The following is a 15658-nucleotide window of genomic DNA, read 5'->3' as shown; positions in this document are numbered from 1 at the left end:
CAAGCAGGTGTCAACCAAAGCCCAAAGCGATGTGAACGATATGCACAGTCGCTGCCTCTAACGTGTGATGCACTCAGCGCTCTCTGCGGGACAGAGGCAGGGCGTGGCACGGGCTGAACAGGAGGGGGCGGGATGCTGCCCGCGCAGTGGCCGCCTGGGGAAGACAGTGAGACACCTTGCCACTTGGTGAATATAATAAAGAAAACATAAAATCCATTCATCCAGGTGGGCTGTGTATAACTAACAAAACTGCCTCTGCCAGTAACATCTCCAGCCAGAAGTGAAGCCACGGCCCTCTGCCACTTCTCCTGACCTTCCGGGCTGCTGCTCTCTTTGACACCAGTCAGATCCAGTGAGGAGCAGAGCTGACTCTGGGCGCCTCTCTCTTCCCACCCGGGTCTGTTCGGTCAGACGTCACTAGGGGTCCGCGCACGATGGGCCACGCTGGCAGGAATACAGCCGCAGCACACCAGCCACAGCGCCTTCTGGATCTCCTGGTTCCTGAAGGCGTAGATGACCGGGTTGATGACGGAGTTGTAGGTGGCAGGCACCAGCGTGGCGTAGGTGTAGAGGGGCGGGTAGGTGTAGTCGGCGATGAGAGAGTAGACAGTGAATGGCATCCAGCAGGCAGCAAAGGTACCCAGGATGATCGCCAACGTGGACACGCCCTTCCGCGTTGTGACGTAGTGGGGTGTGGCGGCCAGGAAGTGGTGCTGGAGGGCGATCTGGTGAGCGTGGCGCATCACGATCTTGCAGATCTGGACGTAGAGTTGCAGCATGAGGCCGAAGAGCAGCAGGAAGGAAACGGACAGCACGGCAATGTTGTTCTTTGTGAGCGGGCGCACCACGCTGCATGTAGACTCCTCTGCCAGGCAGTTGACCCCGGTGACCGGCAGCAGGCCCAGACATAGGGAGAGGCCCCACAGGAGCACCAGCATGGTGTAGGTGAAGACCGCTGTCCGCTCCGAGTTGTAGGTGAGGGCATAGTACAGCGACAGGTAGCGGTCGATAGTGATGGCCAGCAGGCTGAAGACGGAGGCGGAGAAGGAGGCCACCACCAGGCCCACGGTCAGCAACTGGGCCGATTCGGACTGAAGCAAGTAGGCACAGGTGAAGTGAAGCACCAGGCCCAGGCCGGCCAGCAGGTCGGCCAGTGCCAGGCTGCCGATCAGCAGGAACATGGGAGCTCTGAGCGCCGGGTTCTGCCAGATCACCAGCACCACCAGGGCGTTCTCGCAGGCTATCAGAGTCCCCGATGAGCACAGCACAATGTCCCAGGGGTTGATCAGCAGGGGCATCTGGCTGGGCGGGAGGGAGTCCGGTGGAAACGTCCCCAGGCTGGTGCTGTTGTCCATCGGCCCACCGCCTCCGCTGGCCCATGCTGTGGGGTCAGGGGTCAGCCAGCTGGGGGTGACCGGCGGCTCTTCACTCATTGTAGCCCCCGTCTGAAAATAACACAAACAATCAACCTGTTATATCTTAGCATATAAAAGTCTTGACCAAACCAATGAGGACCAAAAATAACTTGTTTTTGTTGTGTGTTCTGGTTCATCTTTTTAGCTTTGCAATTTCATGCACTGGCAGAAACTGTGGGGACTGTTTCCCTCCTGCTCCCTCCCCACCTTTGTGCGGGCCACTGGGTTTGTGTTGATGTACATTTGAGCCTCCAGACAGTTCATGCATTTTCCTCTGGGAATTGAACACGGTGACTATTTAACAGGCCTACAGGGTACACCTCAGGTAAGTAAATTAAGTTATGAACAAGGGAAATGAAAGGGGATAATTAAAGAAATAAAAAAATAAAGCAGGCTTTTGTTGCAAATTTCAGGCCACACTTCGAGATATCGACACACCGGCACCGGTAATAATTCACGCCGGTGTCGGGAGACCAAGTGCCGTTTTATTTTTTTTTACATAGCAGAAGATAACCGCACCCGTCATGGAAATACAGCCTCTAACTGCATAAAAGCATCTCACACCGGTTAGCCATATGGTGCTGCTTTACCCTCTCTGCACCTTGCATCAAGGGGAACACAGCGGCTGCTCCACGTCAGCAGAAGAAAAAAATATAAAATAAAATAAACGGGCTAAAAAAGTAATTCATGCATGTCAAGGATGCTTAATAATTCCATTCCAGCCTACCTTGACTCTGCGAGGTGAGACTTCCCGTCTAGATGGAAGAACGACAGCCTTGTATTGCCATGTTATCGATAAGGACGGTGCAGCCCGGAGGGGGTGGGGGTGGGGGTGGTGTGTGTGTGTGTGTGGGGGGGGGGGGGGATGCTGGTCCTCTCTGCCTCAAAGCGGGGATAGAAGAATAAGAAAAGAGCGCGGAGCAACGCCGTGGACTGCGGCTGTGCAGAGAGCAGCGGCGGAAAAGAGGAAGAGGATGATGATGATGAAGGAGTCCCATGGGCCAAACCACCAAAGACCGGTTGAACTCCGTTTAGGAGCTAAATGGCTCGTCGTTGCTGTCTCAAGGACAAAGACAGGTGTGTGCGTGTGGAGTGTCCAGGTGTCCACGTGATTGTAGTCGCTTATTCGAAGTAAAACATGCTTTCTTTGAACAGGCCTGTTGCAACATTTGTCATTCTGCGTGATGAAACTTATTTCGGCTCACCAGAACAAAACAATACATTTAAACTGTTAAGGTGTTTCAGATATGGAGATGCTGGATGCTCTCTTTCCTCCTGCGACGCCCTTCTATTCTGGTCCTGTCTGTGCCATTAACAGCAACTCTGATGTGTGTCAACCCCCACCCCACCCTCTCCTCTGTCCTCCATCTTCTCTTCCTCATCTCTCCATCCTTGCAGCACTGCCTCCAACAGAGACCTCTACCGATGAACAACTGATGGGTGACTTGTTAATGAGGCATTAATGTCGATTGTGTGCAGTTTTATTTACAAAGCACCTGCTTTACGGATCTGAGTGGATTAAAAATATCTCCTGTTGCAGCAGGAGAGCTGAGCTACCAGGCTACGCCGCCGAGGGGCGCTGTTGAGCCCCTATGAGTCATCAGTGCGCACCTGTAGGACGCAGAAAGGAGAGCACACACTGCATCAATCTTACTGGCTTTATTTCGTTTTCTTTAAAACAGAAAATAATCGCTTTACAACAGGCCTTTTTCAAGCAAACCCTCACATTAAACTTGCCAACACCTACAAAACGGTATCAAAAGTGCACCATAGTGTTAATACATCTTCTCAAGGTCTAACGATTTCCAATGATAATATTATCTTGTTATATTTATACAAATACCATTCTGTACACTGTAGAAATACACAACCCAGTGTCCCCCCCCCCACCCCATCCTCCTTTACATCTGTGATCAAAAACATGACCCACTCTCAGTAAATCCCATGCAGAATAACAGTGTGGGGGGGGTGAAGACACCAAGCCGATGTTTCATCATATGAATTATTAAATACCCGTTCAACCCCACACCCAAAGAAAATCTAACATGCCACTCATACGGCCAACCAATATCTGTACAACCCTCATTCAACGTCTTTTTTTTTTTTTTTTTTTAAACAATCTTGACAGTTTGCATTCATTATAGTCTCATTGTCCAGGCAGCAGCAGCGTCCAGAGTGAAGGGGACGAGGTGGAATGGAAGGACACGGGGGGGAGGAGGAGGAACTTCCACGGCTGAGCTGCAGCGCAGAGCGTGTAAAAAGCACAAGAATTAAATACAGCTGTGCGGGCAGGTGTGACGCCGAGCGGGCTGCTGTGGCGTGTTTACAGTCCGCCGCTCCTCGCAAAGAGGAAACAGAGCCTTTCTTCTGGTTTCTGTGGCAGAACACAGCTGCTCCACGTTTAGTCTCTGGACTGGTAGAAGAGGATGTAGCCCGACTCGGAGTTCTTGGATATTTCAGACGTGAGTCCGTAGAACTCTTCTATGGCCTGTGCATCGATTTTCTGCAAGAACAGAAAGACGATATACAGCTGGGTCAAAAAACGACAGCAGTACTGTGACTACTACATCAAATGTAAAAAGTAGAAATGAACTCGCTTACCTCTACAATATCATCGTCGAACAGCAACCAGAAGTCATGACTTTTCACAATGGCAATGTAGTGACCCCTGTTTGGCCCACTGAAAAGAAAAACAACACTTTATTCGAGCAAACTTTAACGACCGTGAAATTATTACTTGGGCTTTAAAAGGCCCTACACGCCCACAGTCCACCCACACAGGCGTTTCCACTTGTTGTGCCTGATTAGACTCCTTTGCAGGACTGTGTAAACACCATGTTGATTGACACTCCTCTGGAAACACCTGTGTGGGAGTACGGGCCTTTAATGAAACACAAATCTGTGCAGCTGTGAACAAAAACATGTTACATGGTAAGCATGGAATGACCAGTACTGAATACTGAAGCAGTATTCAGTACGGTTTTACGTAAGCACTGTCATGACATTACGATAACTGAAATCCCCGATGATATGTGGCCTAAAATCATGACATCAATTTCATTATATGCCTCCCTGCTCTGAAAATAACCGAGCTAAAAGGAGATGAGAGTAAAGCTCAAAGGGAGAGAAGAACATGCAGACATAACTTACATCTGAAGGACTCCCGACTCATTTGCTAAACTCCAAATAAATTTAGTAAATTATTTCTATTCATGAAGGCCGGGAGTCTGTTTTCAGCAAAGAGGGGAAACACCTTGTATAAACAGACAGAACAAACACCCACTCACACTGGGTCAAAACCAGCACTGGCAAAAAAAAGTGCAGCACAGCTGAACAATGATGGATGAGGGTCTGTGTTTTCTCCCACTCTACGTGATTTAGGTTCGAATGTACCTTTATTCTAGTGCCAATAGGTTCAAATGCATTTTATTATTAGAACAGTAAATGGTCCGCCTGTCTCTGGTTGCTGTGTATCCTACACACCTCCCACAATGCACCACCACAGCGACCAGGTCGTAGAGCCTCTCCGGATTGGTGGCGTCCCCGGAGGTGTTGAAGAGGCGGAGCTCCAGAGGGAAGACGACGCGATAGGACAGTTTGGTGTAGCGCTGCAGCTGCTCCATGTACTTAAAACGCTTCAGGTGCAGAGCCAAGATCATCGGCAGCTTCTTAACACGCATCCTGATCCACAACGTTACAGAGTCACACACACAATATCGAAACTCCCAACCACGCACAGAAATGCATTAAACACCTAAAAATAGAAGCACAAAATAAGAATGAACCTGTGTACTGACCTCTTGTGTGCCTCCTGCTTGCTTCTACATTCTTCACAGTAGTATTTGTACTCACTGCACAGAGTCTCTGTGTTACTGAAACCTCTGAGAGGAGCCACAAAGAGAGGATTAGTCAAACCAGAGGTCCACATCAACACATGATTCAATATTAAAACACTCCGTTCTCATCATGCAGTTTGGTGAAAGACACACACAACTACTATTCATTACGCTCATTACAAATCCAGCATCCTCAAACAAACACCACATGTTCAGAGCACTTTATGCAATCTTCTTCAGAACTAAAGATATAAAAAGGTTCCAACTGTACCACAGATTGCAACCTCTAAATATGTTACTACTTTGTAAGTCACACTCTTAAAATAAGTAAAAGCCACAATGCCGTTCAACAGACTAGTTCTGTAATACTAGTCAACACTAGTTCTGTAATACTAGTAAACATTTGTCAGTTTTTGTAATAATTAAAATCGGTGGCTACAATATTTTTGGAGTTCTTAACCAGAACTGCATTTTCATACAGATTGAGATTTTCTTCATGAATCAAATCAAAAAAGAAAGCACTTAAGAGAAGCTGGAACCATTAAATGTTGTTTTCTGTAATAATAAGAGTTGCCAATTATTTTTCTGTCAGTGAACTACTACTCCGGCTTCTGCTCTGCTTCGACATGTTGTGAATTTACCTGAGGCAGTGCGTGATGGAGGTATTCTGTTCTACATCCACAGAAAGGTCCAGAAAATCCTCATCTTTGCTGCTTATCTGAAGAGGAAAAAAGGGACATCAACATAAGCTAAAAGCAGCCAAACTCAAATACTAGATAAATGCGTCTGCCTGATAAGTTTGGAATAAAATAACATTGGGCTGTTCTCTTGTATTTGCCTTAAACATTGTTTGCCCTTACACAAACAGAAACTAACACACAAACAACCTAAGCTTTTCTTTATCCTTGTACCAAGAAGCTTCATCTGTGTATGCTATCTAATCCCTCAGCAGCAGGATTGTTTGATTTGAAAACATGTTTCAACAAGACTCAGGTGACACAGTGGAAGACGTTCAGTGTGAGCCACTTAAACCCCCCCCCTCATGTGAAAACAGCAGTGAGCCATCTTACCGTTTCACAGGTGAGGCAGCGTGTCTCATTGGTCAGAGTGCCTTGGAAGATCTCATGGACCCAGGTCGGAGCGGGCGTGGCATTGCTGTTGTTGTTCTGAGAGTCCAACGTGCCGTTGGCAAGGCGGCCGTTGGTCTTGTCCTGCTTTCTCTCCTCCTGAAGCAAGTCTGCGATGGTGTTGAGCAGGTAGTTCAGGAATTCATGGGCATCCTGCTGCATGTAATTGTCAAACAGCTCTGAGGAAGAAAGTGCAGAGAGGGGACATTAGAGTTTTAATTGTTGATTAGTCACTTTGCTGTAGCCTCTTTTGACCACACCAATCTCGTAACAGTTTCCTCTCACCATTCTCTTTGCGAAGCCGTGTGATGAACTTCTTGGGCGGTATGACGCCCACTTTCCTCTTCTGGTTGGCAATACTGTGAAAGAGGTCGGCCAGGCAGGTGAGCAGGTTCTCCTTTCGCCGAGGCTGACTGCGGTACGCCAAGATCTTCTCCCGAAACGGTCGGCAGAAGTACAGAGCCTGCAGCACCGAGTTGCAGTAGCAGGTGTTTCCAAACTAAAAAAAAGAAATCACATATGGAATGCAGTCGAATTCAGTGAGAGTACCAGTCAGGTGAAGAATGTATACATAGCGGTGAATCTGCACAATATTCACTTACATTGACCAGGCCAAAGTAGTGCTCATTGACCGGAAACTGCTCAGATCCAATCTCTTTCTCCAGAGCAGAGGCATTGGCGCCCTGTAAATGCACAGAGCAAGAAAAAGAAGACAATGTATTTACTATTATTTTGGACAAAAAAACAATGGATGCTTAAAAACTCCCAAGACTAGGGACTCTCCCCTACCACCTCAACTCTGCCCTTTTATGCCATTAGAGCTAAAAGCAATCATCTTTAAAAACGACAGTAAAATGAGACTGTGCAAGGCTAGTGCTAACTCATCCAAAAATGAATTTTAAATGTAATTAAATGTATGTGATTGCAAATACGGGTTTTCAGAATATAAATGATTAAAACGCACATTTTTTTTTAAGTGGAAACGCAAATCCCCTCTAAAATGTGGTAGTGATTAATACAGTGCGATGCATATAACGTTAGACAGTAACAAACTGCAGATTTGACATGGACCTAGCGGGTCCACAACTGCGCAGCTAAGCCATGTCGTCATTGCTTGCGTTAATAATGTCTGGTAGTAAAGGCCAACGTCAATTTTTTTCCACGGTTTCTCTAACGTTGAGTTACACATACTGCAGATAATCCGTTGTCACTCATTACCCAACCAGGTGTTAGCATGGTGCTACACTGGTTTAGCTTCGCGTTAGCTTCATGTTAGCTAGTTAGCTGCGAAGCACAGCTGCAGCAGGTGCACGTCACTGTACAAAAAGAGGCTGGGATACATTCTAACCAAATAAATGGTAAATGTAGGAGTTGATAAAAATGTCTACACTAAAGGATGTCCATCTACTGCCGTTAGCGAAAAGACCAGAGCGGAGAAAGCAGTGGGTGTCGGAAATACGGTCGGATATACGCTTGGCTAACGCTGACACCAGAATTAAACTACTTATATGTTGAATAACATCGTTTGAAGGCCAATCAGAGTGGAGCAACTGTGTATGTGTCACCTTGTAGCCTGAGTCATGCCAGTTTCAGACTGTCGTGTACTCACCATGGTACAAAAAGAGGCAAATTTGGAGACTGTCATTAGGATTTCCATTCGGCTAGCGCCATCTTCAACCACCGCCGCGCGCTGACAAGACTGGGCTGGTTCCCTCGTGAGGCAACGCAAGCGATACTGCTGAGCTCGCGACGACAAGGTCCAACGGCTGAAGAAACAGAGAGCATTCACTGCTTGTTGTTTCCGTCTTCAGTTAATCACGGTCGGCAGTGCACAGTAAAGCGGTTCGCTTTGTTTTAAGTTATATAGTGACACTCATAAGCTTCTAAGAAAAACGCAGTTGTCGAAGCCAAGTTACATGACGTCAAAATATTTGACATAGTAACGTAACTATACGTAACTTGAAAAATCAAGCTTAGCCTCACGGAACTTTTGCGCATGCGCATCAGGAATAGCAGTGGAAAAATATCGGCAATTTGTTTTTTTTAACAATGATTGTATTTTCAGCAGCCTGATCATATTTCATCTTGTCATTTAGTAGACTGAGTTACACACTAAACTATAAAATCACAGAAACATTATAGAACATAACCATAGACTGCAGCATAACACTAAGACCAGTTCGCGTACTGAAACGGTGGCAGATATTGTTCTGTACAGTAATTCGTGAATGAGCTAATTTATTTGGTTCAGGCAATATCACGGCTTGCCCTGCAGTCTTTGGACATTTCACTAGGCGGAGTTTCGGGTCTTTCAATCTCTCTTTCCGCCACACCCGCCATCTTGTAGAGACCGGGGGTAAGATCCTCTCCCTGTTAATTGGTTTTTTTTCTACCTTATTACGATACATTTCGTACATGGTTAGATTAAAATGTGTCCTACGGATTTCCTTTACATCTCAGTGGGTTAATAGCGCTTGAAAATCGGTGTATCGATGGATATTTTCCGTTGAATGTGAGCAGGACCAGCAGCGTGGCTCTCCATGTGGGCCCGTTTAGCAGACACAGTATTCTGCGATTACACTTAGTTGCAGCCGCTGTAACGCTCATAACGTGACATTTGTCGTGGATATTCGAGCGTTTTCGACGAAACTAAACATTGCAAATACGGTGCTACATAGTGGGAGAGATGTATCTCGTTGCGAGCCTTTACATAAGTATATCTTCTCCTAGTCAGTCCGTGCGATTAGCTTTGATATGTGTTGAATCAAATTTAAAAACTGTCCCTAATGTGCGTTTAATGGGGATAAATTAAGTAGATGTTATAATGGATACATGCCATTTTCCATCTGTTGAACATTTACACTGGAAAAGGCCTTGTCATGACTAACTGAAGTGTATTTTCTTAGTAATCAGGCATCATGACGAACACCAGAGGCAAGAGGAGGGGGACCAGGTACATGTTCAGCAGGCCATTCCGCAAGCATGGTGAGTACACATTTAAAGGCATTTTATATCCCACCACACTTTGAGTGCAATCCCATTTTTACTAATGTAATGGAGGGAATTTTGTATGTAGGATTACTGCCACCTCTTTTGCTATATAACATTAATTGATTAACTGCATTTGCTTCACAGGCCCAATTCCCCTCTCTACATACATGCGCATCTACAAGAAGGGAGACATCGTTGACATCAAGGTAGGTCACAGCATGTGTGTTGGCTAGTATCCTTGATTGGGTGGTAATTAATTTAAACTGCATGGCAAATTCAGATTTGCAATGAAAGACTGAAGGGACTCGGGCAAGGTGCACAGTCATTTTCTAAATTAGAGCAAAGTTTGTTATTGAGACGGTTTTACTTAAACTCACTGTGAACTCACTTATGAAACACTTCTTGGTTCCGTACTGTGGCGACTAACGGTGAACTTTGTTGTTGCTGAATCATACATTGTAACTTGCTATTTTCTTTTCAGGGCACAGGTACCATCCAGAAGGGGATGCCTCACAAGTGCTACCATGGCAAGACGGGACGTGTCTACAATGTAACCCAACATGCTGTCGGCATTATTGTCAACAAGCAGGTCAAGTAAGTAGGAAGTGGTTGCTATTTTGTGACGTCTAAATGTTCATACCTTTGTAACGTTGAGCTTGAACACACCAAATGACTTAAAACTCCCTCAGACTAATAAGCAATTATTTAAAGACTTCCATTCTTGTTGTGAGGATTACGAGGATCACGCTTTGTGATTTGTTGACCAGTTCTCGAATGTTAAACCTACTCAATCTAGATAACTGGTGTTCGGGCTGGGCGACATGGCCAGAAATCTAGACTACATCTTATAAAAACAGGCTGCATACTCAAAGGCCAAACTCCTAATTTATACATGCACATCTTGGTCTGAATCACTGGCATATGGAAATATTATATAATTAGTTATAATCCAAGTTAGCTGTAGAGAGGTTTTTAGAGCTGCTTTGTTTACATTCAGTGTCGTTGCAATGGGCCTGTGTGTTGACGTCAAACATTCATACCTATCGGAAATACACTGCTATACATTTTATTATCTGCATTGTGCATCGCTTCTCTATAGATTTCATTCATCCGTTAATCGTTGAATGTCGTACAATATAGTATTCATACATAAGCGGCCACAAATCAAACTGTTAACAGTTATGTGTACCAAAGTTCCATTAATCTGTTCTTTACAATCCTTCAGAGTGTTGTTAAAACCTTACCATTTTCACTGCAACTTGTAAATCCTGGCTTCAGTCTTTGGTGTGTCCTTGCTCAAACTCTTCATCTAGAACAGTAGTTCTCAAAGTGTGGAATCAAATGATTTAGAACTAATGTTTTGACGTCTGAGTCTTTATTGGCTATCACAATAGTGGTGTTAGTTCAGTCTGTAGGTTTACAGAACAAACTGATATTTGACTGGGAAAAAAAAAGAAAAACAGACAATATGACCCCATCTTCACTTTGCCACCAGGATTGTTCATGTCCTCAGTGGTCATTCACGTGGGGAAAAGTATTTTATCCTTAAGCATCCCAGTCTAACTCCTGTTTGACCTGGGGCTGTACTGAGGAGACAGCAGAGACAAATGCAGATATTAAAACGGCGTACTTTCTATTTTGAGCTAAAGCTATCTGTGGAGTTATGCGTTTGCTTTTAATATGGACTCATTGATGTTTTCGCCTGTCACAGGGGCAGGATCCTGGCCAAGAGGATCAACGTGCGTATTGAGCATGTGAAGCACTCAAAGAGCAGGGACAGTTTCCTGCAGCGCGTCAAAGCCAACGAGGCCAAAAAGATGGAGGCCAAGCAGATGGGCACCTGGGTGGAACTGAAGCGACAGGTATGAAATGATCCAAGAGTGTTTTACCACTTCTTAAACCAGAAATAATTGTGTCATGGTGAATTCATTCAGTTGCAGTGATGTTTACCGTCACTTAAAGTGTAGATGAAACTAAAACAGATCATACTTTGTGGACTATTTAAGCATAAAAGTCCCAATGGTATATTTTAGAGTATGTTGTGAATGAATTCAACTTAAGTTTAGAAAAATTTGGAACTATTTGCAAAAAATTGTCTTTTTAAAAATGTGTGTTTTTATTGAATATTATTATTATTCGATCATCTCATATTCCTTCTCGTCTCTACAGCCAGCATCTCCCCGTGAAGCTCACTTTGTCAGCACCAAGAAAAACCAGCCACAGCTGCTGGAGCCCATCCCCTATGAGTTCATGGCATAAAGTGCTCACTAAAATAAAAAACATTTGTACACGCGCTGCTTGCCATGTTGTCATCTGTTCACACAGTTTTAATTATGTTTTCATGATGTGCTGTCACTCAGTGATGATTCTCCTCCTTTTGAGTTTCAAATGAAATCAAATGCACTTTTATTTCACCGGCGATCTGAGAGTGACGGCGCACATGTGACACAAGCATCTCACGTCCTCACACTTAGACCTGTCGGGTCTACAAGGTTTCTCTCATCTGCACCGTCAATAAGCAGCCTTTGCCTTCTCCTCACTGACGCAGCAATGAAAGGCCTTACACACACACACAGTTGATCACTTCATTTCTCTGAGGTCTTGCTGTGTTGGTAAGTAAAGTTCTACTGAAGACATGAAAAGCACAGGTGTTAAGTAATGTAGCTGAAGTCCATTCAGTCGCTCGATCCCACACAGCTCTATATTGAACTCTGAGGTTCTAAATTTTAAAGAATATGCCACACAGCGGCCTGAATTATGGATCAATGATACACGAGACAAATAGCTTATTGGATATTATAACCAGAGTAAACCGTGTCAATGTCCTATAACCTGAAGTAACCGTTTGATTCAGAGAATATATGTTATACTGTCTGACGGTGGAATAAGGGTTTTGTTTTTATCAACCTTAAAACTACTAAAAGGGGAAATAAAATGAAACTGGATGTTATGATGCTGATCAGTGATTGTAAGCCCCTCAAACCGATGTGGACATGTTGGCCAAAGAGTATATAATATCTATATATACGTTTGGGCCACTCTTGCAGTGGATGCCATAGGTAGAGTTCCTATACTGAGCAGTAGGTGGCAGTGTGCACCGGGATATGGGTCGAGCTTCAATCAATCAGGCCCTTTGCTGTAGAAAACTGGGATGATCAGAATTGTGTTTACTTGAATTGTGAACCATATTTTGTCGAACACTGTCAATAACCTAACACCAAAACATTCACTACTCTTATTGAGGATGTTTTTTTAATCTGTACATATCATCCATCACTGCCAAGATAAATACGTACAATCATAATCCAGTCCATGGATATCAGTTCAGTATTGTTTTTTTCTTTGCATCATGTTTATGGTTTACAACTGACAGAACACTCAACTTACTCCGAGGGTTTGTCAAAACAATTCTGTGAGTTGCAGAATTTACATTTTGTACAAGAGAGACTTTAGCAATTCTAAACACTGACATTTAATTAATCTAAATAGTAACTAGAAACAGGCGTAGTCCACTTCTGAGATCAAATTACAACATGAAGGATTCTGTAATGTTAGGTATGTATCTATAAATATGTCTGTGTCATCGACTGCAATTTTTAACAACTTTTCTGTTGATTGTAAATGAGTAGAAGTTATAGAGGTTCATCATTTAATTAAGGTCACATTTTGGTGAAATTCTTGAAGTACATTTTGTTTTTTTTATTCAGTTCTTTTCTCTGACTAACAATAAAATCCATATAACAGTCATACCTGTGCGTGTGTGAGATGAAAACTGCCTGTTATACTGTGTGTGTGTGGACCACTTGATGTTTGCTGTTTAATCAGTGGAGGCTGAATGGCTGGCTGGTTATGTGACAAATAGGTTATCTCATCGCACCTCAGTACTTTACCCAATATTTACACAAATTAGGACCAGTTTACTGAGATAGGGAGCAGCTCACAGGATGAAGTGTGTGTGTGTGTAGTTCAGGACGGAGAAATCAGTCTCAGGATTATATTTCATTTCTGTGGAAGCATCACTTGAATTTTCTTGGAGTAGATTAGAAAATATCTCCCATATATGTGTATGTGGAGGAAGTGAAGTCTCCTCAAACACGAAATGAATGCTGTAATCTCCTGTAAAATGGTGTTGAGTCTTTCTTCATGCTCACCCTGTAGGTCAGGGAACGCAGCCACGGGTCTTATCAGGACAAAGTAATAAGTATCCAACAACCTGAGGAGAACCAGGAAAAAACAGATGGAAAAATAAAATGCAATCAATCAATGAGCGTGTTGGCAGCCAAAGCCCTTGGTATTGATCTGGATTTCAGTCATATGGTATTTAGATAAGGCGAGTGGGGCCTCTACGGTTTAGTATATTCCCACAGTTTTTAGCAAGGGTTGATGTCATCAATTAAAGCAAATAGTGGATTGAAAATCATTCACGCATTCTATTGTTTGCAGGAATTTATACATTTTCCCATTATACATAATATGATATCCGCCCTGTCTATACATCTACAGTACGTCCTTTGTGCGTGTGTGTTCTCACAGATACACCAGAGTGTCATGTGTGGCACTGACTCATGGAAGTTACTGATTGAAGGAAGAAAAAGTAAACAGAAGGAGAGAGAGAGAGAGAGAGAGAGAGAGAAAGCAAGCGAGAGGGAGGGAGGGAGGGCAGAAAGACAAGGATGGTGGATAAAAGCGGTGGAGCACTATGAACTCCTTAATCACACATGTTTGACACACAGATTGAGTCTGTCAGCTCAGCCAGCAGCCATATCGACCCCAAGTGTTACATATTAACCACACACACTCACACACACACAAAGAGTAGATAATTGGATGTGGACACCGCTGATGCAAGAGGAGTTGAGTGTGGAAATGTTGCATTATATGAAATATCAGCCTTTCTACCTCACTCCCGATCACACCTAATGGAAAGAGCAGGTTCACCCAAATTTCAAAAATGTTTTTCACACTTTTTTTCTAGTGTTCACAAAAACACGTAGACATCTGAAGCCCTTTTTTTTTTTTTTTTTGGAGACAAGTCTGAGATTTCTCTGAGGACATTGGAGATCAATGGGATTTAATTTGCGCCGCTCAAAGCATTGAAACATTTCAACAGCAATGTGACTTTCCACAAACGGTCTCCTGGTTATTCCAAATAATCCACAAACGTACATGTAATGCAGAATGGAGCATATTAACTGGAATATAAGTACACTATATAGTAGCATACAATTAAACACTGAAGTAAACTACTAATACCTGAAAAATCCACCACATATGAGATGTCATTACTTTCTAATGAGACAACGTTTTTTTCTGTATCTGTTCTCTCCCTCCAAGGCCTCACCATTCATCATACTCTCCTACTCTTTGAAGAAAAAGAAGACTCTCAGCGGTCTTGAAAGTAATATCTGTGACAGTGACGAACGCGTGGGTGAGACAGCGTGTGTCCACATGATGTGTGTGTGTTTGGGAAAGGCCTGGAGCTTTGACAAAGGCACAAGGAAATCCCACAGCAGGCCAAACAGAGTGCATGTTGTATCTCTGTGTGTGTGATAGAGTCTGTGTGGTTATCAGAGACCAGGGGGTCATATATGTGGATATTGGGCCAGCTGTATTGATCCTGGCCCTGACAGCAGAGGTGGAGGGGGGTGGGAGGGACCGGATGAGAAGAGCAGCAGGCTGATAATGGTCTCAACTGACCCAGGCATGCTTACCTGAAGCGTGGGAGGGCACCGAGGTAACGCCCAACAGGCTCTCAATAGGCCTTATTCACAAAAGTCAGTCAAAGGTTTCACATGAGAGCATGGCACGGGCTCAGAGGGTGATCTCCAATGTTTGGACAAGCAGATAGTGTTATCGGATTGTCAGTCTCTGTCTTTTTTCTCGAGCCTTAAAAACGTTGCATTATTTCTTTACTTAAAGCGACTCTTTTTCATTTTTGAAAGAAAAAATAGCTCTTACAAATGAAAAGGTGAATTCATAAAGTTGGTCTATGACCAGTTGGCTAGTTTATGGTGGCTAATATTAACTATTAACTAATGTTAGCAAACTTTAAGCAGACATTACTAACTGGTTGTTTTGTTGATTTAATGCATTTTCTCTGCTGTTGCACAATGTTTCAGCATGTAACCAGTAAAAAAGTTACATCGTTTTAGCATTTATGACCATTAATGGCTCATGTTAGCTAATGTAAGTTAACTTCGAGAGATATTGCTGTATAACTGAGTCAGTTACTGAGTCACTTTGCTGTTTTTATGACTTCTGTTCCAGAGAGCTACTGTTACACCAAGGT

The 15658-nt window shown here is 43.8% G+C and overlaps 3 protein-coding genes across 3 annotated transcripts; 1 reads left to right on the top strand and 2 right to left on the bottom strand.

Annotated features, from left to right (window-relative positions):
* Positions 1-407: 407 nt before the first annotated feature.
* gpr12 (G protein-coupled receptor 12) lies at positions 408-1433 on the bottom strand (the record flags this gene model as incomplete). The annotated part of the gene is made up of 1 exon (XM_079292594.1): positions 408-1433. One exon carries the CDS (start codon positions 1431-1433, stop codon positions 408-410), a length of 1026 nt encoding a protein of 341 aa, XP_079148720.1.
* A 1626-nt stretch (positions 1434-3059) lies between these two features.
* On the bottom strand, positions 3060-8331 carry usp12a (ubiquitin specific peptidase 12a). Its single transcript, XM_079292138.1, has 9 exons — positions 7988-8331; positions 6981-7061; positions 6664-6877; positions 6322-6557; positions 5893-5969; positions 5213-5296; positions 4899-5096; positions 4017-4095; positions 3060-3918 (listed from the first exon to the last, which is right to left on the bottom strand). The coding sequence occupies exons 1-9, from the start codon at positions 8033-8035 to the stop codon at positions 3817-3819; spliced, it is 1119 nt and encodes a 372-aa protein (XP_079148264.1). The 5' UTR covers positions 8036-8331; the 3' UTR covers positions 3060-3816.
* Positions 8332-8692: 361 nt separating this feature from the next.
* Positions 8693-11662, top strand: rpl21 (ribosomal protein L21). The gene is made up of 6 exons (XM_079292315.1): positions 8693-8734; positions 9285-9363; positions 9514-9575; positions 9851-9963; positions 11081-11231; positions 11539-11662. The coding sequence occupies exons 2-6, from the start codon at positions 9297-9299 to the stop codon at positions 11626-11628; spliced, it is 483 nt and encodes a 160-aa protein (XP_079148441.1). The 5' UTR covers positions 8693-8734; positions 9285-9296; the 3' UTR covers positions 11629-11662.
* The last annotated feature ends 3996 nt before the right edge of the window (positions 11663-15658 follow it).

This window comes from Melanostigma gelatinosum (genome assembly GCF_949748355.1).
Source record: "Melanostigma gelatinosum genome assembly, chromosome: 20".
NCBI lineage: Eukaryota > Metazoa > Chordata > Actinopteri > Perciformes > Zoarcidae > Melanostigma > Melanostigma gelatinosum.
The sequence above is the reverse complement of the archived record's forward strand: the minus strand, read 5'-3'. Positions and strand labels throughout refer to the sequence as shown.

Excerpts from the sequence above, each read along its gene's own strand:
- usp12a (XM_079292138.1), bottom strand. The coding sequence starts at position 8,035 with ATGGAAATCCTAATGACAGTCTCCAAATTTGCCTCTTTTTGTACCATG. Across the intron at positions 7,062-7,987 it reads TTGCCTCTTTTTGTACCATG|GGCGCCAATGCCTCTGCTCT; the intron begins GTGAGTACACGA and ends GTGCATTTACAG. Across the intron at positions 4,096-4,898 it reads GTGGTGGTGCATTGTGGGAG|TGGGCCAAACAGGGGTCACT; the intron begins GTGTGTAGGATA and ends TTTTCTTTTCAG.
- rpl21 (XM_079292315.1), top strand. The coding sequence starts at position 9,297 with ATGACGAACACCAGAGGCAAGAGGAGGGGGACCAGGTACATGTTCAGC. Across the intron at positions 9,364-9,513 it reads CAGGCCATTCCGCAAGCATG|GCCCAATTCCCCTCTCTACA; the intron begins GTGAGTACACAT and ends TTTGCTTCACAG. Across the intron at positions 9,576-9,850 it reads GAGACATCGTTGACATCAAG|GGCACAGGTACCATCCAGAA; the intron begins GTAGGTCACAGC and ends TTTTCTTTTCAG.